General features: G+C 48.1%; 1 protein-coding gene across 1 annotated transcript in view; it reads left to right on the top strand.

Annotated features, from left to right (window-relative positions):
* The window catches only part of LOC143522154 (cytoplasmic phosphatidylinositol transfer protein 1-like), a 51,706-nt gene extending 37,904 nt beyond the window's left edge, over window positions 1–13,802 (top strand). Inside the window, exons 2-10 of the mRNA XM_077015892.1 lie at window positions 638–786; window positions 4,263–4,351; window positions 6,649–6,656; window positions 7,892–7,963; window positions 11,219–11,314; window positions 11,736–11,891; window positions 12,036–12,099; window positions 12,984–13,117; window positions 13,663–13,802. Coding sequence (XP_076872007.1) covers window positions 638–786; window positions 4,263–4,351; window positions 6,649–6,656; window positions 7,892–7,963; window positions 11,219–11,314; window positions 11,736–11,891; window positions 12,036–12,099; window positions 12,984–13,117; window positions 13,663–13,668 — 774 coding nt within the window. The 3' untranslated portion in view covers window positions 13,669–13,802. The remainder of the gene's footprint in view (window positions 1–637; window positions 787–4,262; window positions 4,352–6,648; window positions 6,657–7,891; window positions 7,964–11,218; window positions 11,315–11,735; window positions 11,892–12,035; window positions 12,100–12,983; window positions 13,118–13,662) is intronic.
* The last annotated feature ends 12,753 nt before the right edge of the window (window positions 13,803–26,555 follow it).

Here is a 26,555-nt window from a genome sequence, read left to right as displayed (position 1 = left end):
GAACGTGCTGATGTGATCCGGGCCATTCTCACTCTAGAACGTGCTGATGTGATCCGGGCCATTCTCACTCTAGAACGTGCTGATGTGATCCGGGCCATTCTCACTCTAGAACGTGCTGATGTGATCCGGGCCATCCTCACTCTAGAACGTGCTGATGTGATCCGGGTCATCCTCACTCTAGAACGTGCTGATGTGATCCGGGCCATCCTCACTCTAGAACGTGCTGATGTGATCCGGGCCATTCTCACTCTAGAACGTGCTGATGTGATCTGAGCCATCCTCACTCTAGAACGTGCTGTGATCCGGGCCATTCTCATTCTAGATCGCGGTGCTGTGATCCGGGCCATTCTAGATCGCGGTGCTGTGATCCGGGCCATCCTCATTCTAGAACGCGGTGCTGTGATCCGGCCCATCCTAGATCGCGGTGCTGTGATCCGGGCTGTTGTCAGAACCCACAGACATGTTCAAACATCCCCGTGGTGGTTTGTTGTTGTTCTCATTGCTGTGCCACTTTAGATTTACTTTCCCTGTTTTCAGCATCCATCTGTCCACCTGCTCAGACACACAGTCGTGAGCTCTGAAGTACTCAGCTGTCACACACAATGATCTCTCCGTGTGTGTGTGTGTGTGTGTTCAGTACAGGATCGGCCAGCTGTATATGATCAGTAAGCACAGTCATGAGCAGAGTGATCGTGGGGAGGGTGTGGAGGTGGTGCAGAACGAGCCCTTTGACGACCCCACACACGGCCACGGCCAGTTCACAGAGAAACGCATCTACCTCAACAGGTGAGTCTCACACACACACACACACACTGCCAACAGTTTTCTCCAGTATACGCACACTAGATGTACAGGCAGACATGTACACATCCACCTACACAGAAGATAGTAGCATCTGGATCTGAGAATGACATGAGACCTGTGAGAGAATGCGCACACACAAACACAACAGGGCTGGTTCCTGGTGCCGGTTCCTCAGGCCGGTTCCTGGTGCCGGCGGTCCGTGTTGGTGCTGTATTACCAGGCCTCCCCCGCACAAACACACACGCAAGTGTTTTGGCATCAAAGAGAAACAAAGGATAAATGGGCTTTAAAAAATGAAGGTGTGAGAGAATGATCACCAGAAAAGAATGAGAGAAAGACAGGAGGGATGACACAAGAGGAGAGTGGAGAGGAGGTGAACTGGAGGAGAGCTGGAGGAGGAGACGCTCCATCAGAAGGGCGGGGTATTGCTGGGGATGCTGTGAGAGGAACAGGCATGTCAGCAGAACTACAGATTAGGGAGGGAGAGAGAGAGAGAGAGAGAGAGAGAGAGGGAGAGAGAGGGGGAGAGAGAGAGAGAGAGGGGGGAGAGAGAGAGAGAGAGAGAGAGAGAGAGGGAGAGAGAGGGGGAGAGAGAGAGAGAGAGAGAGAGAGGGAGAGAGGGGGAGGGAGAGAGAGAGAGGGAGGGAGAGAGAGAGAGAGAGAGAGAGAGAGAGAGAGAGAGAGGAGAGAGAGAGAGAGAGAGAGAGAGAGAGAGAGAGAGAGAGGGACATTAAAAAGAGATGAGATAAAGTGTGCAGAGAGTACTGTGATATAAAGAGAGTTGGAACACAGTAAACATCCCTGTTTCTAATACTGGGCGATTTAATGACCGCATCAGTAGCCCTGAAATTAAAACTGAGAAACTGGAAAAGAAGGAGGTGAGAATGTCTCAACTGTGTGAGTATCTGCAACAGAGGAACTGTGGATCTTTTGGCATGGGCCGCCCCAGTTGTGTCCTGCACGCTTCTGATGTGAGGGGGTGGCGTGGGGCGGTGGGATAGTGCGGGAAACACACTTTAGTCTTCCAAAGTACCTACGGATGGACAGACTCGGTTCTGGCTCTGCGCCTGCCTTACAGTGTTAGTCACAACTCATGTCACACCTAAACAAAATAAGACCAAAAATACAAGGGGAGGATTGGTACGGACGATGGATTTGAGTGTGCCGTTTTAGAGGTTTGTCCTGGGACATAACGTCGTCACTGTCGTCCTGGATTACACATAACTCCACCGAATGGACACCTGTCAGGTCAGCGATCCTCACGCTGGGCTTCCTGGTGAGCGATTGGGAGATGGTTGATGATTTTGATGGAGTTGTGATTGGAGAGCACGTGGGAGGAAGGGGCGGGATCTTCCTCAGCAGCCTGTGGAGAACCTCGGCCACCGCCAGCAAATCCACTCTGGTGTGAAAAACCGTGGGCTTGACAACCGTGCTGTTGCCCTCGGAGACTGTCGCTATGTTTCCTTCCAATTAAATGGGAGGCTTTTTTTGTTGTTTCTTTTTTCTTTTTCTTTTTTTAAAGCTCATTTCTCGGAACGAGGCGGGAGTCGCGGCCATCTTCAAAGCGTGTTGCGTTTAATTGCTTCTGATGCTGCCAGTTTCTGGGTGAATTCAGCGTCGGCTCTACCCACATGATCCCGAAAAAGTCCGTGGTGTTAGCGGCAAGCCTTAATAGGCATGTGCGTGTTAAAACACGCAGGGGCGGTGAGACCCGCTGGAATATGGAGATACGGTGTGTGCGCGCAGAAACTCCACACGAGGGGGGCAACGTTTGGGCTCGCTGTAAGAAATCTGTCCACCGTTTAGACAGACGGACGGACAGACAGAATAGTTTTTTTTATACCCAAGGGAAATTTCTAACAGTTCGTTCTGTGTTCATTTCACCTCTCCATCTTAGCTGTCCAATTTTTTCAAAAAGTCTGTTTATCAGAAAATGAAGAGAAAAACTCCCTCTTCCTATTCGATAGGAACTATTATTCATTTTATCATTTATTCATTTGATCAAATTCTCAACATATTTTAGCAAAATGGCTCCCATTAGACAAATGTGTGCTGTTCACACATATTTGTGTGTATTCATGAACACAAATCCATTATGAATTGATCCGTTTAATGAAACCACTTTGCTGATCATTTCAGATGATCCAGAATCCCACATTCACATGTGCTGAGTGACAGTGACATATTGGGAGAGTTATAGTATCAGCAAAGTCTCCAGTCCCCCAACGGAACGTGTGTTAGCGCGTGTGTGTGTGTTAGCGCGCGTGTGTGTGTTAGCGCGCGTGTGTGTGTTAGCGCGCGTGTGTGTGTTAGCGCGCGTGTGTGTGTGTGTGTGTTAGCGCGCGTGTGTGTGTGTGTGTGTTAGCGCGTGTGTGTGTACCTCCATACACCGCTCTGCTGTTTTCCACCTTTCCTGATGTCTGCATGGTTTCAGCTGAGAGTTTACGGGCCCAATCAGTCATGATGTACGGTTACCTGGAAGGATGTGTGTGGGACAGAGGTGAGGGTGTGTGTGTGCGTTACAGAAGACAGTGACAGTTAGGACAATGACAGCCCAGTGAGAGATAAAACATGAGACACTGGGGGTTGAGTGTGTGTGTGTGCACGCTTGTTTGAACACTTGTGTGTGCATGTGTAGTAAAACAAGAAATGTTGTGCTTGTGGGCCCGAAACTCATTTGTAAAAAGACTTTTATTTTGTAGCTGTGTGTGTGTTTTTGAGTTTTTGAGGCTGGAGCCTCGTGGGCCGTGTGGCCACTGTGTGGGAGGCCTGAGCTTTTAATAACCACACAGGACTTGGTGAGGTAAAGCGGCCTTAGGTGCTGCAGGGGTCCAAGGCCTCTGATGGGGGGGGAGCTATTTCTGAATGCAACCACAGTGGAGGAGTCAGAGCAACAGCAGCCTGTTGGTAACGCTTGTGGGATCCATTGTAGCGATACTTGGCAACCCTGGGCAGGCAGAAATAGGGAGATTTGGTAAACTCACACAAGTGGGTTTTGGGGTCATGGCCTGAAAAAAAATAGTAAGATACAATCGTATGTATGAATTGTTAGAAAAATAGCAAAGACATTCCAGTTGAATTGATTACAACAATGGATGAAAAGATGAACCTTTGGTATCCCCTGAAAATGAGTATGGTGGTGATGGATCACAGTACTGCACAGCTGTGATGGATCACTTCACTCCCACAACTAGATTAAACGGAGCACCAGTGCCACGCGGTGACCTTGGCTTTCGTCTTTTGATTGGACTATCGTTAGGTCACTGACTTGTGTGGAATGTGCACCAACACTGGCCCGGTCCAGATGGAATGTGCACCTGGCCCGGTCCAGATGGAATGTGCACCAACACTGGCCCGGTCCAGATGGAATATGCACCAACACTGGCCCGGTCCAGATGGAATGTGCACCAACACTGGCCCGGTCCAGATGGAGTTAAAACATCTCCTTCTGTTTGCAGCAAACTTCCCAGCTGGGCCAGAGCGGTGGTGCCAAGAATCTTCTACGTGACGGAGAAAGCCTGGAATTATTACCCTCATACCGTTACAGGTAAAAACACACACACACACACACACACACACACACACACTTTGGAAAAACTGCATTTTTGCTTTGTTTCCAGTGTTCAGCAGTGCCTGCTGTCTTTAACACTGTGTGAAGATTCACAATGAATGAAATGAAAAGCTCCTAAATTACTCGGGGGGGGGGCACACATGTCCATTAGCTGCAGAATCTCCGTTTGTGCTGCACTTTCGTACAGACGTATCTTAATCTGTGTCTTTGAAACGGCCCTAGATGCTTTAAAATCGATGGATTGTTGAGGTCAAAGCAGGTTTGTGTAACTGCGGCAAGGCTGGTGGGTATGGCAGCCCGGTGGAGGTGTCAGAACCAAAGTCCAATGAGACGCTGAAAACACCCCAGGCCCTTCACCACAGGCACGTCCATCTTTGTAAATAACTAGAACAGGTTCAGAGTTACAGCAGTCTTGTGAAAAGCAAACCTTATACGTTATAAAGTTTGTGTTCTAATTGACAGTTATTGTTTTCAATTGTAAATATTGTAATTTAGTTTTTATTATTTTTATTATTTTGGTAAAGACTTTCCCAAGGTGACAGATTGCGGGCTGTATTGAGCTTTTTCTGTTTTTATATGAAGCACTTTGAATTGCCATTGTGCATGAAATGTGTTTTTGTAGCACCTTTAGTACACAAACCAACTCGAGCTGGCGTGCCAGTGCAGCTGGTTCTCTCTCTCCTGTGGTTGGCAACGTCACGCAGCCTCCCGCCAAACCCACGGAGGCCACGGCAGAAAAAAAACACCACGCCGCTTCCCTGCGCACGCTCGGGAACGGCAGCCAGAAGTGGTGAAAGTGAATGTGACTGCGACTGTAGTTTTGAAATTCAAACTTGAGTTTGGCTGCGAGCACCGTGTTGTTGATGGTGCAAGTGAGAGAATGTTTGGATTTGTTTGTGTAAGACTTGTTGAACGCACCACATGTTTACACCTTGTTTTGAACCAAACTTGCATGTCCTGCAGTGGCCATAAATAAAAAAGTATATTTCAAATTCCAACTGCAATTTCAGATTTAAATGGGTCCCAAACCTCTATTAGAGATTAATAGTAGAGGTGACAGGGATACTGACTCCCCCCTAATCCACACACATCCAAAACAAACTTGCAAATGATTAGGAAGTTGAGAGAGAATAAATACATCTTTATTTCCTCTGCATTAGCACAGTATAGCAAGGGAATGTGTTCATCACATTCCTGTATTTACCACTGGGCCTTTCTGCAATTAATAGCAGACCTCTCGGCTTTTATTAATCTCGGCAATTAAGCGGGAAAGCCTTGCTGTGTGGGCGGTGCTTCATGGGGGTTCAGTACCAGAGGGGCGTGTCCAGCTGTGAATATCAGGAAGCACCGTGGGACTTAATCAAACCGGTTCTGTCCATAAACGTGTGTGTGAATGACGCTCCTACACCTTACAGCTATGAGGCTAATCTTGGAGTGTTAAAGTCGTTTCTTATGAAAGGAGAAGGTGGGAGACAGAGAGGGCGCCCCCCTCTGGCCACCCTCGTACCCGGCGCTGGGGGCATTAACTGAACACACTCGACAGAGACCACATGGTGTGTGTCAGCAGTTTGCGGCTCTGAGTCCGGAAATATGTTAATCTCTGGGAAGATAAATTCCAACTCTAATCCAGCACTTCTAAACCAACCCATCAAGGGGCTTCTCACATATTTAAATATTAGTGCCTGGTAGGTTAGAAAGGAGGTAAGGCTTAACCCTGCAGCGCTGTAGACCACAAGCTAATCACTTTATCACAGCCGTGGTTTCAAGACCCCTAATGTCAGACAGGATTGCAAACCATGGGAGAGAAAATTCAGCTCTTTTGCCTGAAGCCTTGCAGTATTATGCAGTCTGTTTGGTATGTGAATTAATATGATTTCATTCCTCACGGCTTCATTAATGAGGGATATGTGTGAGCGCTGTATGTATAGTTAGCAACTTTAGCACAGTTCTTTTTAAATGACCACTTCACCCAGGAATACTAGCTTGGCTAAAAATAGCTGAAGGCTAACGGGCACACATTAGCACGCTCTCCGAGACACAATGCTAACGAACGTCAAGGAGTTGAATTCAGACGTAAGGCATATTGACGGGTCATAAAAGGCACAAACCGCACAAGCAGGTCCGTGGTCTTGTTCTGGAGGCGTGTCTGACCCTGCTGCCCCGCCCTGTCGTGTAGCTGGACCTGAACTTGTCTTCCGTTTCCTTCCATGTTCTCCCCTGCTGCGATCCTCCACCGTCTCCCACGCCCTCTCCACCCCAACCTCCACCGGCAGAGTACACGGTAAGTTCACCTCCCACCTCTTCTGAACATGGTGTAGGCTCCGAGAGAGCCCGTGCCCTTCTGAACACCACCTCGTTCCACTAATTAGCTCCTATTCTTCAGTAGGAGCCCCCACCTCCACCTCCACCCACATAACCCCACCCCCGGTGGAATCAGGTGGTGAAGCACAGGCTCCCAGCACATACATCCAAGTCATAGCAAGTCCCGCTTCAGTGTCCGCGTCATAGATACACGCCACACGTTTTGTGCTGCTGGGGGACCCTGAGCATACGTGATTACAGATCCGTAACCGGGTTGTTTAAAGGACCGAGTCGTGATTAAGGACAGTGTTCATGTCACATCCTACTGCTCCTTTTACACACACACACATCCCTTCATCCTGTTAAATTGGCTTGTGCAGTGATAAATGCCTCCATTTGTCTCTTAAACTAAGTTTGAGGGGAAACTCTAAAAGTGAGTCACCCCGCTGTTATTTCTGTGGAGTTCAGGGGAGACGTGGGGTGGGGGGGGGGGGGGGGGGGGGGGGGGGTGATGGCTGAACAGGAAGAGTGACTCACCGTGCAAGGGCCCTTCGTCCCTCTCTACTGTCCCCTCTGATATGTCCTACCCCCTCCGGTGTGTCCTATGCCCCTCCAGAGTGTCCTCCCCCCCCCATTAGTGCGTCCTACAGCCAGCATGCACCCACGCTCACTAAGGCGTCACTTACAGCAACTGTGGAACTTTCTCTGCCATAAAGGGGTTGCTATGGAAATCGTGCATCGTCTCCGTGTTTCAGTACTGTTATTAATAGCTTTAGTGGTGTTGTGGAGGAGACGGAGGCCCTAATTCTCATACACTTTGTTGTAAACGCTACAGCCGTCACTCCGTGTGATGTCCACGTGTCTCCGTGATGCAATTAAGCCGCCAGTCCGTTCCGATCGTCTCGGACGTGAAGTCAGACTGAAGTTGAAGTCAGACTGAGGTTCCTGGGAGAGAAAGAGCTCGTGCCGTCAGCTGGGAGGATCTGAGCAGAGCACACAGTGCCAGACTGGAGTTGTTAACGCGGCCGCCGATGATGAGAAAGATGTCAGGACTGAATATGTTCTGCTTAAGTGCTGAGAAATCTCATTACAAGCATCTTTCTCCTCTCCCCTTTCTCTCTCTCTCCTCTCTCTCTCTCTCTCTCTCTCTCTCATTCTTCCCTTCTTTTGTCCCTCTCTCTCTCTCTCTCTCTCTCACCTTGTCTCCTTTTTCAGTGTTCCTTTTTGCCAAAGTTCTCCATCCACATAGAAACCAAGTACGAAGACAACAAAGGATGTAACGATAATGTGAGTACACAGTGTGTGTGTGTGTGTGTGTGTCTGTGTGTGTGTCTGCGTGTGCGCGTGTGTCTGCGTGTGCGCATGTGTCTGCGTGTGTGTCTGCGTGTGCGTTGTATCTCATGGACGTAATTTTGATTTCAAAAGTGGGGGGGGGGGGGGGGTGGGGGGGGGGGGGGGGGGCATGGATTCGTCGCTATTTAAATATCGACCCGGCTTTTGAAAAAGTGGGGGGGACATGTCCGTCCCCCCCTTCAAATTACGTCCGTGCTGTATCTTCTCCTAAAGGAACAAAATGTTGCTCTTCTCCATGGTGTTCAGAGATCAGCATGAAGTCTTTCTTAAGCAGGGACGTGTGTGTGTGAGTGAGTGAGTGAGTGAGTGAGTGAGAACGAGAGAACATGCTCTGAACATATTTTCATGACAGCCTGTGACTAAAAGGGTTTGTGTTCCTATTGGTCTGGCGTGTAAAGCGCGTGCGCGAACAGCTTCCCACGGCACCCTACACGTCGTCCCTGATGTGAGGGAGTTTAAACGGGCTGGATAGATCTGAGCCACAACTGGTAGCTACTCTTAAAATGTCTTTTGCCTTCTCCAGAAAGTCATGCACTTAAGTCTTTCAAACAGCGACGTTATTATAGAGGAGTGTAGTTTTCTGTTGTTCATACTGGCTGTGGGGCAGGAACCCAAGAACACGTCTGAATTCCCCCTCACGTCCTCTAACAGCACCATGAAGAACGTCCTGTAACAGCACCATGAAGAACGTCCTGTAACAGCACCATGAAGAACGTCCTGTTCACTTCTCCCTGCCAGTTTGTGCACGTCATCCATCTCGCCAGTGTCCCGCTCGGGGAACGGGGCCTTCGAACAGGTGGAATGTGCTCGGAAACCAGTTAAGCCGTTCTCGCCATTGTCTCTGTGAAAGACGCGCGTTTGGGGTTTTTTACGTGAACAAAGGCAGAGAGGAAACCCGAGCAAGCCGCCGGTCGGGATCCCATGCCAGCAGCTTCCCAGCGGTTCTGTGATGCAGCCCTGACTCGGCATTTGACCCAGAGATCGGGTTTAAATTTCAGACACTCAATGTGACCCATGACTGCCTGGTGGGTCCCCCCCCCCCCCCCCCCCATGTTTTTCATTCATGTCTCTGTCTCACTCCGCCTCCACCCACACCTCCACCTTTTATCTGTGCTGATGACCTTTAAAAGCTTCGGTAATGTGCCAAGGCTGGTCCAGTATTAACAGATCAGCTGAGGTCAAAGGAAACCTGTATACACATTACCAAGCGCGCGTGTGTGTGAGTGTGTGTTTGAGAGAATGAGAACTTTTGAAAGGAAATGAGATATTCGAACCTTCCTTAGGTATTCTGTTCCCTGCACTGGTTTTCTGAAAGGGAGGCTGACATTTGTCCTCCGGTGTAACCTGACCCCCATCGTGTCACACACTCCGCACCGCTCTGTCCATCATACCACACACTCACACCCTCACATTCTAGGTTCTCACCCTCATATTTAGCCTCCCTCTCTCTCAGCTCAGGTATCGATCAGCACCTCTGAGTTAAGGGCAGCAGAGAGTCTCACGCACTGTACATCCTTTCCCATAATGCTCCTGTGCACACACTTTAACCTGCTCCCCCCCCCCCCCCTAAAAAAACACCATCTTATAATCCAGCTTGCTCTCACGCTATGAGGTCAAACGTATCCAACAGTCTCTGTAGGGAAAAAAAAAAACATCACTTGGTTTAAACTGGTGGCTTGACTCGACTCTTTGGCAGGTTTGCACAGATCTGGTGGGAATCTAGAAAGTATGTGAGACACCTTCATTTGGGGGATGGGGACACCTGCCTGGGGCTACTGAGACCATGACTGCAGGTCTGCTTGTTGCATGATGTACAATACGAGGAGCATGGACCCAATTATAGGGAGGGTGGGTGTGGACCGTACCAGCAGGTTGGTACAGGTTGAAGGTCCTCAGAGTGGTGACCCAGGAATGCTTACGTTTGTTAGACCTAATCATCCTGCTCTAGGCTTATTATTTAGTTACTAGTATTATGGAGGATTAGTCTCCATTAAACATTAATTTAGTACCTTAAATTATAATGTGCAAGGTGTGTAATTGAATCAGGATCAGTTTTAGAAATTTATCTTGATGCAGATTTGAAAAAAATCTAAGATGGAGTGTAGAGAGTTGATATTTAATCTCTGTCCGATTCCCAACTGGAGAACAGGATCTAGAACTATGCGATCGTGTGGATTTCTTCCACATCATTGCACACACGAAGGCCTTTGCCTTTCTGTTCCTAAAGCAACATAACAGCAAATGAAGCTCACATGAACGTGCAGGTGAGAACGAGCTTCACTCCCTGCGTCTCAGCCATGAGGCGTAGGGAAGACTGTCCGAGATGGCAGCTCTTCTTAATGATCAACTCTCACAGAAAACAGCTGAATCAGGTCTGGTTCAGTTGGTATGAACCTGTTGAACTATCCATATGATTCTAGCTCTCTCCCTCCCTCTCTCAGTGAACTTGTGTGTTTTGTGTGTGTGTTATTCCTCCCCCGAAGCAAAGTGTGATAACACCAGCTCACACAGTGAGCACAGTGCCCCAATGAGAGACACAGATACACTCTGGTCTCTAGCCACTCACACCGAGCACACATCAGTGTTCAACATAATGTAGCCAACCCTTACATTTATTTATTACATGTTGATGTTTGCTTAACCCTCTCAGTAATTATTTGGTGTTTAATCATTTAGATACCAATATTCCAATTATGTCACAAAGCCATATAGAATTAATGTTGTCTTCTAGGACGACAATTAGATTATTAGAAGTACATATACATCCCCAAAGAGAAATTACCCCTTAAAAGTTCAATCTTTATTAAGTCTTAAGAGCCCCCTGATCAGCAGGGGTTCAGTTATGTAATAGCCAGCATATGAAGTGTATAAATAGTTAACCTACGCTGCCCTCTAGTGGACCACTGAGAAAGTAAACTGCAAGTCCGCTGATAATACATTCAAGTCTAAAGAGAGAATGGTTATTGTAAATGGATGACGCCCAAGGCGATTTGTTACAGTTACATAGATAAATGTGTGTCAGTGTAATTTACGTTCTGGACTAGTTAAATGGTGGTCTAGTTGTGTCCTACTAGTTCTGTTTTTTAATGTTTCCTAATGTTGCCTTCAACCATTCTTTGAGCTAGGTGTCTGCATGTATCCTAACCATGTTATCTAGTTATATGAGCAAGTGTGTGTGTGTGTACACAGATCTTTGATAATGAGCTGAAGGACCAGGAGCGAGAAGTGTGTTTTGTAGACATCGCCTACGATGAGATTCCAGAGCGCTACTATAAAGAGTCAGAGGTGAGAGACTGAGACAGTTCACAGCTGAAGCCACAGCATTTGATTACTACAAACGTACAGACACACACACACACACACACACACCTTGTTCCTGGAGATACAGCATCCAGCAGGCAGAGTTCAGCTCCTGCTCGCTGAGATCTACCACCCCTGCAGCTTCTTTACAGCCCTTATCCAGAGCTCCTCGCTCTAGTGATCTCCTCAATGCCCTTGAATATGTGGATTGAGTAGGTGAGGTGATGGCCTTCTAGAAGATGGTCAAGCACCAGAAACTCTTATTTCACAACTGGACTGTCTCCTCCTCCTCCTCCCCTTTCATTTTACACTGGCAAAGACATGCACCATCACAACCGTCCAGGCCGAATTTGCGCTAGAATCTGACCGTTCGATCATAATGAAGTCTGCATGTCTGGACACGCAGGATCCGCGCTACTTCAGATCGGAGAAGACGTCCCGTGGCATGCTTCAGGAGGGCTGGCGGGACACACAAGAACCCATCATGTGCTCCTACAAACTGGTCACCGTCAAGTTCGAGGTGTGGGGCCTTCAGACGCGCGTCGAGCAGTTTGTGCACAAGGTACAGGGCAGGACTCCACCACTCTAATAACCACCTTACAATACCTTAGAGTACATATGAAACATGCTGAGCACAGACATAACCGCTATCTCTCTTCCCCTTCTACCTCTTCCTGCCCCATCACCCTCTCCTCCGTGCCTGTAGGTGGTTAGAGATATACTCCTGCTGGGACACAGGCAGGCCTTTGCCTGGGTAGATGAGTGGATCGGTACGTATGACACAGGGCTCCATGACCGCACGGTGCTATCGACTTCTTAATCACAACATCTCTGCATGGTGCTCTAGCTAAATGCATGATCTCTGTGGCACTGTTTATTCCCTCATAACAGATATTTAGTGTGTGCACACTGCATTATTAACACACCATCAAATGTACTATCAGAGTGGCTTATAAAGAGCAAACTGGCACGCACATGGACGGTCAGTCTTCTCTGGTCACATGGGGCAATATTAACTGGGGTGTACTGGACGCTCCGTAACGAGCAGAGCTCCAGTACCTCTGCAGGCTGCCATTTGATACGGCCCGTTTGAGCCCGAATGGCAGACTGTTTCAGAGCAGGCCACTCCGCCACAGGTAAGTGCAACGAATCTGGCTGATGCTGAAATGAAACGGCTGATGTATAACATTTCTTCTCTGATCTGATCTTTTGATGCCAACATCTCTTTGGCTGCACCATGGAAGATCTTCCATCTGTTTGTTTTTGGTTTTTGGTTTGTTTTCCCTTTTTATGTGTGGAGAATGTCCCTTTTGATTAGCCTGCTACTAAACTTCCCATTTGCCGCGTCTCGAGGGCCAAGGGTGAATATCGCCCAGCCTCGGGTCGGGGGTCGGGGGTCGGGGGTCCCTCACTCCCCTCGCTGTTCCAGTCCTGCTCGACTAACCTCCCAGCTCCCTCACTGATGCCCCTCCCCCCTGCTACCTTGGCCCCTCCCCCCGCTACATTGGCCCCTCCCCCAACTCACTCTCCTCTCACTACCTTTCACGTCGAAGCTCTGAGCCTAAGCCCCCCCTGCCCCCGTGTCAGTAAACGAAGATGCACGTGGTTTTTTGCCCCCAAATCCCCCCCCCCCCCCCCCCCCCCCCCTCTGCAGATATGACATTGGAGGATGTTCGGGAATACGAGAGCAGAATGCATGAGCAAACCAACATTAAAGTTTGCAATGACCAGCATACCACCAGTTCACCTGCATCTCTGGGTGGCTTAGAGGCCCTTAACAAAGTCAGTGTATGTATATACAACAAAACACACACACTCACACACACACTCACACACTCTCACACACACACACACACACACACTCACACACTCTCACACACACTCCTCACACACACACACACACACACACACACACACACACACACACACACACTCTCTCTATGAGCTCCACCCCCCCGGCCATGACCGACATGTTCCATATCCCCAGGATTCCCCCCCCCTGGATAACGTGGCTCACTCACTTTTCTAGACTTCCAACAGTTTGGCACTTTTGTAAACTGTCCCAATACTCAGAACACAGACCAAGTCCACATTCAGCTCTCAGATGATGATAAATGAGGCATGAACAGACTGCAACGACCTTTTCAAATCAAACCCATTATTCTGTTTGTAATTGTTAGTCATTCACGAGTGTGAATGTGCAACCCCCGTATTATAATCACGTGTGCCAAATGTAGGCATGCGTGAGCTGCATGTTCTCATAGTAATAAATCAACCAGAAAAAGAAAAACGCGTTATATGATGACTCACTGTGTTCCTCCCTGTCTTTAAAGACATGACGATGGATGAGGTGAGGGAGTATGAGCGTGCCATCCAGGAGGCAACCAATCAGAAGATTGGATTCTTCCCTCCGTCCATTTCCATTGGTGAGGCGCTCTCGTCTCTGGCTTCCAACGGTCCTGCCAGCGCCCCGCCCACCCCTCTCTACACCGACGCCCCAGAATTCCTCTCCGTCCCCAAAGACCGAGTCCGCTCCCGAAACCCTCACTCTTCGTGAGACTGTCCAATCAGAGCCTGATGCCCCCCCTGATCCAGCCCCCACCCCTGGGTCCAGTCAGCCGGAGTGATCACCCCCCCCCCTCTAAAACACACTTCACCCGGCTTGTTCCTTTCCTCACGTTACCGTTCTAAAAGGCATTTCCTAAAAACTCCATTTCCCAGATGTCACGGACCTCTGATTATGAAAATGGGCTTCCTGTCTTCAAGGTAGCCACTGACTCCGTGTTCAGGCTCGAACATCAGCAACGTTGGGGTTCTGCGGTCACTTAAATGTGACTTCTTGTTTGGTTTGGTTTCTGTTCTCTTTTGTGATTTACAATCAAACTGGAAAGCACCCCACAGGCTACGTTGGGAGGCCGTCCCCCCCTTTTTTCTCTCCTTTGTCATGATATCATTCCAGATGATTAGGTTACTGTCCACATGTGGCCTATCGAAGGTTGCCGTAGCAACCCTAAAGCAGATCTCCCTCGGCAGAGCTGTGGATTATGGGTGACGTGCCGTTTTGAAAAATGGCACCTGGTGAGACGTTGGCAGATAAATAAGCCAGTGATCCATTACGATTCAAGATGACCTGCTTCTCAGACACTTGTGCTTGCTCTCTGCCCCCCCCCCAAACACAGAAGAGTCCAACCAGTAGGTTTCTCAGGTCTTTATAGGTGTCTGCGTTTCCACCGACCACAGAAGGTAGTAAAACTGCTCACACCGGTTTTTAAAAAATTCTACATCCCCCCCAGAGCTCCACTTTAGGCTGACCAGATTCAATCTTCTCATTCGTTACTGACCCCAGTCCCCAGTGTTCAGGCGACCTGTCTGGCGGGGACGTTGCCGTGCCACACGTACATGGGTTTTCCTTTCCATCTTTATGCCTTCGGATACTTAGCAAAAGTGTAAAAGCAGTATGTTGCTTTATCCTGTAGGGGGCAGCACAACCCATGGTCCAACCATCAGGTTCACAAAAACAACCCTCACAGAGCTACAAAAGCCTTTAGTACTAAACCTTATAGTCCTAGACCAAGTAGTCCTAGATCCTTTAGTCTAAACTGTAGTCGGAGCACGAGGTGTAGAAGGTTTGCAGCGTGGCGGCTGTACTTCAGGACGTCAGCGTACGGTCCGCTCGAGCTTCATTACGCCCTTTCCTGGCTTCTCGATGAGACGCCTGTGATCACAGCCCAGGAGATGGAGGAATTAGATGTTCAAAGAGGAGTGTGCGCACGTCTGGACGGAGTTCCACATTTGCACATATGAACGAATGAATTCAGCCTTACGAGCTACACTCCTCGTGCTTCTGAAGGCCTGACGCTTCCAACATTACGGCGGTTGCACTCACACAAGGAAATCCCATTGAAAAAGACATTTTCCAATCTCAGTACATCGACTAGACGGTTGTGGGCACGTAGTTGATTGGACAGAAGGTCGAGGCGGGACCACGTGACCCAAGGATGACCCTCATTTCCCCGGCACCTGTAAACATATCTGAGTTGGCTGCATCTCCTCATAGAGAGAGTACATGGGGTTCATGGACTGTTGACGGGCTTAGCAGAGACCTGAACACATTTCAAAGCAGGTTAATGGTGAACACCAGTTTGGTTCGGTTGACCTATATACATGAAAGCACATCAAAATACAACTGTGCATGCCCCAACAGTGCCTCTGCATGCAAGTGTACATATAAAACTAATGTATGTATACCAAAATCTTACGGTCTTTGAAAAATAATGAATGTCGTTCTAGGTTTACGTTCCTGTTAGGTATTTTAAGTTACTCTTATTTTCCTTTCATTAAATGACAAATATTTTTAGTATTTGTGATATTTTTCATGAGTATTATATGACTGTTGTATTTGAAATTGGTCTGAAGCACCTTGAATGAAACATTGTAACTTGAGCCCAGAGCCATTTGACACACACAAAAACAAACCCCAACCCTGCTGCTACTTGAGTGGTTTTAAGTGCTTGAGTAAATTGCTAGTACTTCACAGCCCACATGTCTGATGCAGGGTTATTCAGACTTACTTTAAATAGGTCTACAGAGCTACAAATGCCAGTAGCTTTTACCAGTAGCTAACAAAAATCCAGCAGAAAAATCTAAGGTGAAAGTGGCAGAGACCAGTTTGCCTTTAATCAAAATTGGTCTGATCAAAATCCCCTGAAACTGCTGTCACTGGCTCAGGGTTTAACAGATCAACAGTCCTACGGTGTCTTGGTGATCGTTTAACTTCTGTTTTAGACCAGCCTAAGCAAGCTGGCCGGTTGCAGCAATTTCTGTTTGGGGCTTTAAACATTTAAACTGATTACCTGTTCATAAGCGATTCATTTTAATGGTCTTATGTACAAATATTGAGAAAACTAGAAGTCCAATTTGAACCTACACGCATGTGACCTACAACCCAACACACTGTATATGCACCATGGTTACAGTGCCACACCAAGTACCACTGGCATGTTTGTCTGAAAAGCTTTTTTTTCCTGTACAGTTTTTTTCCCCTCTTCATCAGGCTTTCAAATCTAATCATTTGTAGTAGAGCTCCTGTGAGTTGATCTCCTTGGTATTAAAATGTGACTTCTCACGTGAAATTATTTGTCTAAATTGCAAGTGCTGTTATGCATTCATGCACACAAAGATTGTTTATCAGAGTTGCCCTTTATTTTGCATTTTCCCCATTTCTAACGGGGGAGAAGATTAATCAGTCGTTTCTCTTGTAACGCAGTGATGCTGTACAGACGTTTGTTTTGTAAGTTGTAGTGCTTGAAGTTAAGCTATTGGTTTAAGTTGCCTGATTGACTTTGATTCGTTGCTTCTGTGATCCGTTCTCTCCCCCAACATGGCTGCTGATGTTTATATAGCACGTCCAGCGCTACAACATGACTGATCACGTAGAACTCCGTTACAGATATGAAACTCGAAGCCTTCAGCAACTAGTGACATCTTTCAGCATCCAACATCATTAAAACTAAGATTGAGGCATTTCATTTACCTCAGCCAGGGTTATAAATTCTCTACTGCATTCAGCATGTTGCTCTTTTCATTCGCCATATTTATCGAGTTCGGCATCACTTGCTATATGCAATAATGTTGCATGCTAAGGTTTTGTACTTAACCAATTATCTCCGATATCTCCTCCATCTCTGGAAGCCACCCTAGAGGCTCTGAACCGAGCTTCACACGGTGTGGTAGAGTTAATCAAGAAGAGCATATAAATCTAAGCCATGTTTTAGTATAGGGAAGTGAACACTAGTCAAAATATCACCGTTTCTAACTAGCAAGTACAGTATTGAAAAAAAACATGTCCTATCTTGTCAGAACCTTCTGGCACAGGAGCTCAGCCATATGAACAGAACCCCAGTGAAGTTCATTACTGTGCCTACCACACAATTGGAGTTCTGCGATTCTCAGGTAATTGATTACCGAATTGGAAATTCATTGAGAACTAAATTTCAAAAACTCAGCAGTAATAGTCATAGGTTTTCAAGATGGGTTGGGTGGATTTCGTCAGTTACGTTATACAGCACAGACCTATGGGAAAAGGTCAAACTTTCAGCATCGCATTGCTGGTGATTGCTGGTGATGTCATCCTTGAATGATGTCCTTGGCCAGTACAAAGTGCCATAATTTTTTTATTTTAGCTTTTGATAAATGGACTCTCTGGGTTCCTGTATTCTGTATTTTACTGCCCTTGGATATATTTTATTCATATTTGTTGGAATTATTGTTTTACTCTTAAATCTTGTAGCAAATAAACTTTACTTGCTTACTTACACATCTTGTATTACCCATGTCATTGAGGTGGAGTAAGATTAATAGAACCAATTAAGAAAAGAAAACTGGAAGAACTCCAGAAAGTCACTATAGAGCCTATAGAGCCTGGGTGAAGGAGGTTAAATTCAGAGATAAAATATGTAAATACTTAAAATGTGTACCACAGAAAAACCAGTCCACAAACTAGTTGATTATGCAAGAGTCATGGTAGAGATAACAGGATATTAAAGCCTTATTGATAGAGCCTAACTGATGGAACATTACTTTCAATACTTAAGTACACTTGAAGGTCAATACTTTTGTACTTCTACTCAAGTAGAAGTCTAAAAAGGGAGGACTTCTACTGATACTGGAGTAATGTTTTACATTGGGTATCTCTACTTTCACTCAAGTACATGGTTTGTGTACTTTGTCCACCACTGCAGATTAGTATAGTATAGAGACCAGTTAAAAAATAAAATATGGAGTAGATTTGACAAACAGCAAGTCCAAGATGAACACCATTTAGCCTAGTGGCACAAAAAGGAATTTAAATTCCTAATGAGTAAATGGAACAATATGATGAGCATTGTAGAGTGTTTATAATTAACAGCAAAATGTTGTTTCCATTCTTAATTGATACACACGAGAACTTTACCAGGGTATGTCAGTTAAAATTAAATGGAGCAAATGGAGCAAAACAGCTACAATAATTTCATGGACATGGAAACCTTAGAAAGTCGTAATCTGGTTGAGTGGATGCAGGAGTTCCAACTGAAACAGAACTCAACAGTCCAGTGTTTCCCGTCAGAAAGCCCAACTGATAAATGGTGGCTAGTCTATGACCAATGGGAAGTAAACAATTGTAGATGCTGAAACACTAACTGTGTCTGATCCGTACCATAAATCACAGATTAAGGGAGCAACTGAAGACAGTGGCCAAGACAGACAGGAGGCCGTGTGTGTGTGTGTGTGTGTGTGTGTGTGTGTGTGTGTGTAATAGCCTTCAAAAAAGACTGGCAAGAACCAAGATGACTGTCCTTAGGCCTACGAGGTAAAATGAGTAACAGACTCCATCACGTGCTGATTATGTGGTCAGGTTGTGTGGGTTGCACATTTTCACTTGGTAAGAATATTTATCCACACTATTGTGGGGCCAAGAAAAGTACTCTAGCGACTCAGAACAGACACCTTACAGCCATGGCACATTCTAGTCCACTCTGTTCTGGACAATCCTGGATGTTTAAAAATGTTCACTCTGATTTCACCGATTTACCTTTAATTAGAAACATTACTCAGTGAAAATGGCTGATTAAGAATATACTGGGTAAAGGTTCTGTTATTTTCACAGATCTAGAGTTGTGTTGACTCGTCTAGCTAGCACTTGCTGCAGTGTTTGTTGACTCGTCTAGCTAGCACTTGCTGCAGTGTTTGTTGACTCGTCTAGCTAGCACTTGCTGCAGTGTTTGTTGACTACGTGTTCTGCTAGCAGTACACTTCTCGTGCCAAGTTTGTTTCATTAAGATGTTTTTAATCAGGTTACTTATGTTGTAGGAAGACACAGAAGTTAGTCTTGATGTTCTCCATAGAGCTCAATTTGCAATCTGCTTAGCTTGTGTTTCAGTCACTGATTGTGAAATTATTCCAGATCACAGACATCAAGTTTCTGCTAATTAGTGCTAGGCACAAGGTATCAGATGTGGGTATCGGAGTCTCAAGTGAATGAATGCGGTACTGGGTGGAAAATACCAGATACAAAGTATCAGTATTCATGCATCTCTATTGAAACGTGACCATTTTAAATGACAACACTAGCTAATTTGGCCAACCACACATCTACTTGAAAGTACACCAAAATCATACCAGTAAGTTAAGATTGGCAAACCACACTGTAGAGTGAGACCTAAAAAGCAGAAGGCGTAGGCCTGATTGTGCCGACGTTGAGGAAATATGAATTTACAGCATCTTCATGGATGGTGGCCTCTTTCTGGCCTATCAGTCCATACACAGGAACCATATGTCCATGTTGGGATTGCAGAGAAGAAAGAAGTATTGTATGCTTGAAGAACAACACTATGTAAGAAGATCTAAGCGTTTGGGGGCGGAGAAATCATATATAAAGACGGCATGCTCAAACACTTGTTGGGTCTCTCTGATGTAAAATGTTAGAATGTGAGATCCCCAGAGATATCTGTTTTAATAAAGGCCTTTTTGGTATTGCTATAATTTTGGTATGGTGGTTCCTGCTATCTCCTTCCCATCAAACGAACACGCTGGGCTAAGGTGGTAAGTAGAAGTTTACAGCTCACAACAGTTTCTACTCCTGAAAGTCAGTGCTGAAGCAGGATTGGGTGAAGGCCAACACTTGGTTTCAAACACCAACACAGAAGGCTCACTAGACCACATACGTGATTCATACTACATCTTTAAGCAAAGACCTAGTTTAATCTTGGCAGGAGTTCCATTTGAAATGGCACAACAAAAGCTACAAATCACAAACAGTCCACAAAGAAAGTTCAAACAAAAGAAGGGAACTAAAGTAAAAGAAAAAACCCTGAAAGAAAAGAACAAGGAACTGCAAGGGGAGGTCTGGTGCTCTCAACGAGTGAGGCAGAAACAGAGATACACCGAACACAAACAGGAGCCAAGAAGGAAAAACACAGAGGGCAAACAAACTTGCCCTTTGGCTTTAGAAAGTACTTCCTGTTAAAGGGAGAAAACAGGAACAGGTACAACCCAAGACAAAAGAGAGGGACTAGAGAAAAAAGAGAATCAGAGGCTTGGGAACAAGTCCCGAAACCTCTACCAAAGATACCGGCTGATCTGTATGCCAGAACACTGACAACAATTCAGCAACTGGTATCTTGGAGTGAGCTGCTTATAAGGGTTACCGAGCAGGTGTAACTCATCTAGCTTGATTAGCCCATCGCCTCCCTCTGGTGGTCAGTGGCGGTATAGCGCTGGAGCCAACCCTTACAACAAAAGTAAGTGTAATGTATTACAACCCGTAAGTGTTTCAAAAATGATTAAAAGAGACTTTTCATAAAAAGCAACAATTAAAAGTCTCATAGATCTCATAAGTCTAAAGGTCACAGATAAATTGAATGAAATACAATTATCAAGGACAGTTATCACACAGAAGGACTGAAGCTACATTGGTATATCCACCTCTTCAGAATAGACCAGTGTCAAACAGGGTTATAATGCATAATTTTCTGATTTCAAAAATGTCGACTGAACTTGATAACATCCACCTGTGCCAGCTCCACTGTGTGATGTCAGAGGCCAGTTTCTGCTAGTGTACCAACACTCTACACCCTACAGAAACACATCTTTGTTCTATATTACTTATTTACAATGTTTTACTAGGCTGTCTGATTCACAAGAGCTGAGGCAATGTTTTTTTTGGGGGGGGGGGGGGGGTAAAGTTGTCCACAAAACAGTTGTTCTATCATTATGCATACTATCAGTATGCAATATAGTCAGATTTAATATTTTACATTAAATGATGCTTATTGGTTTTCTTTTTGATGAAAGTCCACAAATCTTGCTGCTCTTCTAGCAGACGCAAACACTCCACTGAGTAATGAAGGGACAGTCCTACCTGTCCTGGCCCTGTGGTCGTCTGACGTGAAGGGACAGTCCTACCTGTCCTGGCCCTGTGGTCGTCTGACGTGAAGGGACAGTCCTACCTGTCCTGGCCCTGTGGTCGTCTGACGTGAAGGGACAGTCCTACCTGTCCTGGCCCTGTGGTCGTCTGACGTGAAGGGACAGTCCTACCTGTCCTGGCCCTGTGGTCGTCTGACGTGAAGGGACAGTCCTACCTGTCCTGGCCCTGTGGTCGTCTGACGTGAAGGGACAGTCCTACCTGTCCTGGCCCTGTGGTCGTCTGACGTGAAGGGACAGTCCTACCTGTCCTGGCCCTGTGGTCGTCTGACGTGAAGGGACAGTCCTACCTGTCCTGGCCCTGTGGTCGTCTGACGTGAAGGGACAGTCCTACCTGTCCTGGCCCTGTGGTCGTCTGACGTGAAGGGACAGTCCTACCTGTCCTGGCCCTGTGGTCGTCTGACGTGAAGAGTTCCTAATACGCCCAAAGGCAACTGACTCTATAAATTGCACGTATGGTTAGAGTGAAAATATCAACAGCACATTAAATAAAATGGGACTGAAAGGGAGATGAGTTTTACAGAGGGGTCGTTTTCCCCATGTGCCTCCAAAAAGCCGCTCTGAAAATCCTCCAAGACACTCTGTACTTACACAGGTATTTATTAGGGGTGTGACGATACATTCAGCTCACGAGATGAGATGAGACACGATATTGGGTTCACGAAAACGAGACGAGACGAGATTTTAAGAAAACTAAAATGACAAATTATATGACTGGACAACAGACTTTTATTTACTGAGTTGCACATATTTGTAGTTGCAAACAATATTATGTGCAAAAAAAAAATGTTATTATATAGCTGTCAATATATAGAGTGCAAATAGTGCAAACAGAGCCTGACCAAGTATGTCACTGACAATTTGCTGCAACTACAGAGCCATGTTCTTTTTTAAGAATATTAGCATGTGCACATTCTCTGGCAGCAGTTGGGATCTTTGCGCATTGACTCTTCATAGAGGTTTGGGATCACTGTACGGGTAAAATGTGTGATGGGATGGTGTACTTAGGTTCCAGTGTGTGAAGGAGTCGCCGAAATCTTTGTTTCTACCACAGAAAATGGCCTCATATCTGCTGCGATGAAAACACCCATGTCTCTTGATATTGCTGTGGCTCTGGCGCGTGACTGTGGAAGTTGAGGTCCGAATGTGTTTGTCAGCGTTGTCTGGCTTGTTGGTATTTTCGTCACAGTTGCTGTTGTTGATTTGAGTACTGAGCTGTGGTGGCGCTGTAAATGTTTCTGTATCGTGCTTATATTAGCCGCGGTGTGGTGGGGTGGCTGTGTAGCGTTGGTCCAATGGGGGATGGCACTTCTTACCCATGAGCCCCTGCGGCTCCGGTATTGCTCTGTGTTGGTGTATTGTCTGTACATGTATTGATTGGTTATGTATCTGATTATGTGTGTTATGTAGCTTAAGTCTTCCCTTATCAGTTTGTGTAGTTGTACTGTGTGAGTTATCCCCTGCCGTGTGTGCGTGTTTTCATGTTATTAATGCCATTCCCTCATGTGTCTTGTAATATTAATTCTGTTCTACGTGTTCATGGCTTCATACGCCATTACGTTGCTAAGGCAATTCATTAAAGAGCCTTGTTACGTTGACAATGGATCTGCCTGCTGCCTCTCCTTTACACACCATGCCACAATACATTTTGATAATGCAGAGGATCCACTGACAAGGGCCTTTACTTCAATATTGAACTCTGTCGGCATTATACAAAATGTAATAGGACCTACTCATTATCGAAATTATACCCTAGATTTCATTTTAATGCTGGGTATCAGCATAGATAATATAAATACTCTCCCACAAACCGCAACAATCTCCGACTGTCACGTGCGGCTACGCCCCCTCTCCTAGCTGTCACTCTGGGTTCCCTCATGTCCGTGTTCCCTGCCTGTTTGTCGCGTTTATTCCTTGTTTGTTGCCACGCCCCAGTGTCATTGCCATCACCTGTCCCTCGTTAAATGTTATGTATAAAGTCCCAGTATTTCCCCAGTCCAGTATCCGTGATTTTGTCAACTTCGTGCCTTGTGCTTTGTCTATCCAGTTGTTCATGCTGTTGGTTGTGCTTCCCTGTTCGCTGTTTGGTCCCGCTGTGAGTTCGCTTAGTGTTTACCGTCATCCGTGTTCGTCTGCCTGTTCTGTGTTTCCCCGTTGGTTTAGTTCCCTGTCTGATTATGCCCGTTATCCTTTCTTGTTCTGGCTGCCCTCCCGGTTTGACCCATGCCTGTCCGTTTAACTCTGCTTTTGGTATTCCCCGTATTAAATCTCGCTCATCTCAGCGATTGTGTCCGTCTCCTTGCTCCGTTGCGCATGCAACGTTACATAATCACGGATCTAACGAGGACACAGCGAGAGAGCGAGACTCCGGTGAGTTTAGTCGCTGTAACGAGTTGTTGGCTGCTTCCGTGCAGTTTAACTCTCATGTGTTACAGCGCGAACGAGCCGGAGACAGGAATACCCCTGGCGCTGTGGGAACAAGGAAGTCTCGTCGCAGACCGAAGAAAGCGCAGTCTCTCACTACTGGCTTTCGCGGCGAGACTCCTTTTGAGCGCTGTGAGTCTGCCCTGCTTGACGAACGCCACAGGGGTGAGCAACCTGTGGTACAAGCAGCGGGCAGACGGAGGGAATGCACAGACGAGCTTTGGCTTACCCCTCGGTCGGCTCTCAATGGCTGCTGCGAGCTCCCGACGCCTCAGAGGAGGCGGAGCCATCGCAGAGAGAGCCACCGAGGGGCGTGTGTGTCTGTGTGTTCTTCCAGGCTCAACCCGGACACTGAGGAGGAGGACCTAACACCGCTGATCCCGCCGGCTACTCCGCAGGACACCCCCATGTATTTTTTGGGGGGGAGTACAAGCCACGTCGGCTTGGCGGACACGCCCCCCGATGACGTCAGTATAGTGGCTCCGCCCCCCGAGGACGTCGGCTTGGCGGACACGCCCCCCGATGACGTCAGTATGGTGGCTCCGCCCCCCGAGGACGTCGGCTTGGCGGACACGCCCCCCGATGACGTCAGTATGGCGGCTCCGCCCCCCGAGGACGTCGGCTTGGCGGCTCCGCCCCCCGAGGACGTCGGCTTGGCGGCTCCGCCCCCCGAGGACGTCGGCTTGGCGGCTCCGCCCCCCGAGGACGTCGGCTTGGCGGCTCCGCCCCCCGAGGACGTCAGTATGGTGGCTCCGCCCCCCGAGGACGTCGGCTTGGCGGACACGCCCCCCGAGGACGTCGGCTCGGCGTACACGCCCCCCGAGGACGTCGGCTCGGCGTACACGCCCCCCGAGGACGTCGGCTCGGCGTATACGCCCCCCGACCGCATCTCCTCACCCCAGGTTCCAGTTCCCGCTGCCCGTAGGCAGTCCGTGCCGGTTTCTGTCCCCGCAGCCCGTAGGCAGTTCACGCCTGTTCCTGTCCCCGCAGCCCGTAGGCAGTTCACGCCTGTTCCTGTCCCCGCTGCCCATCAGCAGTGGTCGTCCACGCCGGCTCCTGTCCCCGCGACCCAGGAGAGGTCGTCCACGCCGGCTCCTGTCCCCGCGACCCAGGAGAGGTCGTCCACGCCGGCTCCTGTCCCCGCGACCCAGGAGAGGTCGTCCACGCCGGCTCCTGTCCCCGCGACCCAGGAGAGGTCGTCCACGCCGGCTCCTGTCCCCGCGACCCAGGAGAGGTCGTCCACGCCGGTTCCTGTCCCTGCGACCCAGGAGAGGTCGTCCACGCCGGCTCCTGTTCCCGCTGCCCGCCAGCGGACCCTGCCTGTTCCCGCTGCCCGCCAGCGGACCCTGCCTGTTCCCGCTGCCCGCCGCCCGGCCGCTCCTGTGCCCGCTGCCCGCCGCCCGGCCGCGCCTGTGTCCCCAGAGACTGTGCTGCCCTCTATTGGGCCTGGACTCTTTGTGCCCCCTGCTCTGCCATGTGCCCCTGTCTCTTTGCCCATGTTCCCCAGTCCTGTCCCTGGTTTTGTTTTGGTTCCTGTCCCTGTGGTTGTGTCTGTCAAGATCTGTGTTCCTGTTCCCGTGTCTGTTTCCTGTGGTGTCGTCTCTGTCCCTGTCCCAATGTCTGTTCCCCAAGTCATCACCCACCTTGTGCCTGTGCCCGTCTCCGTTGTTCATGGTGTCTTTGCCTCTGTGTTTGCCTCCGCCTTGTCCCCTGGCCCCACTCCCGTGTCTGTCCCCGGTCCTGTACTGTCCAGCCCTGCTCCTTGCCCTGTCCGGTCTCCCTGTGCCCCGTGTACCGCCATGCCCCAGCCCGGCTCCTGGCCCGTCTCTGGTCCCCCTGTCCCTGCCGTGCCCCGGTCTCCGTGCCCTGCTTTCCCCTGGTCTGTTCCTCCGGTCCGTCCCGTGTCTGCTGTCCCTGTCCCTCGCCGTGTTCCGTGGTTCCCTGTCTTGTCCTAGTCTGGTTCCCTGTCCTGTCTGCCTTTGCGTGCCCCGGAGTGGCACGCTTTGAGGGGGGGTTCTGTCACGTGCGGCTACGCCCCCTCTCCTAGCTGTCACTCTGGGTTCCCTCATGTCCGTGTTCCCTGCCTGTTTGTCGCGTTTATTCCTTGTTTGTTGCCACGCCCCAGTGTCATTGCCATCACCTGTCCCTCGTTAAATGTTATGTATAAAGTCCCAGTATTTCCCCAGTCCAGTATCCGTGATTTTGTCAACTTCGTGCCTTGTGCTTTGTCTATCCAGTTGTTCATGCTGTTGGTTGTGCTTCCCTGTTCGCTGTTTGGTCCCGCTGTGAGTTCGCTTAGTGTTTACCGTCATCCGTGTTCGTCTGCCTGTTCTGTGTTTCCCCGTTGGTTTAGTTCCCTGTCTGATTATGCCCGTTATCCTTTCTTGTTCTGGCTGCCCTCCCGGTTTGACCCATGCCTGTCCGTTTAACTCTGCTTTTGGTATTCCCCGTATTAAATCTCGCTCATCTCAGCGATTGTGTCCGTCTCCTTGCTCCGTTGCGCATGCAACGTTACACCGACCACTATCTATTCCAATTCAAGCTTCATCTTAACCTAAATACAGTGTATAAAGCACTCGATAAATTTATCAACAGCAACACAGTTTATTGAAACCCTCCCTGATTTAAACCCTCCCTCCCTGGGCTTGTTTGCGGTGGCGGCTCGTGGCGTCTCCCTGGTCTCCCCGGGTCGACTAGTGTCCCGGGGCTTTGCCCACGTTTGTCCCAGAACCTGTCCCCTCAATTTTAACTGTACCATAGTATCACGCACTACCATACATTCATATACACCTACACACAACCCCGGTGGGGCGGGCATGCGGGGGTCACTGGGACTCCACTG

This window comes from Brachyhypopomus gauderio, chromosome 8, assembly GCF_052324685.1.
Source record: "Brachyhypopomus gauderio isolate BG-103 chromosome 8, BGAUD_0.2, whole genome shotgun sequence".
Classification (NCBI taxonomy): domain Eukaryota; kingdom Metazoa; phylum Chordata; class Actinopteri; order Gymnotiformes; family Hypopomidae; genus Brachyhypopomus; species Brachyhypopomus gauderio.
Note: the sequence above shows the minus strand (reverse complement) of the source record. Positions and strands in the feature narration are given on the sequence as shown.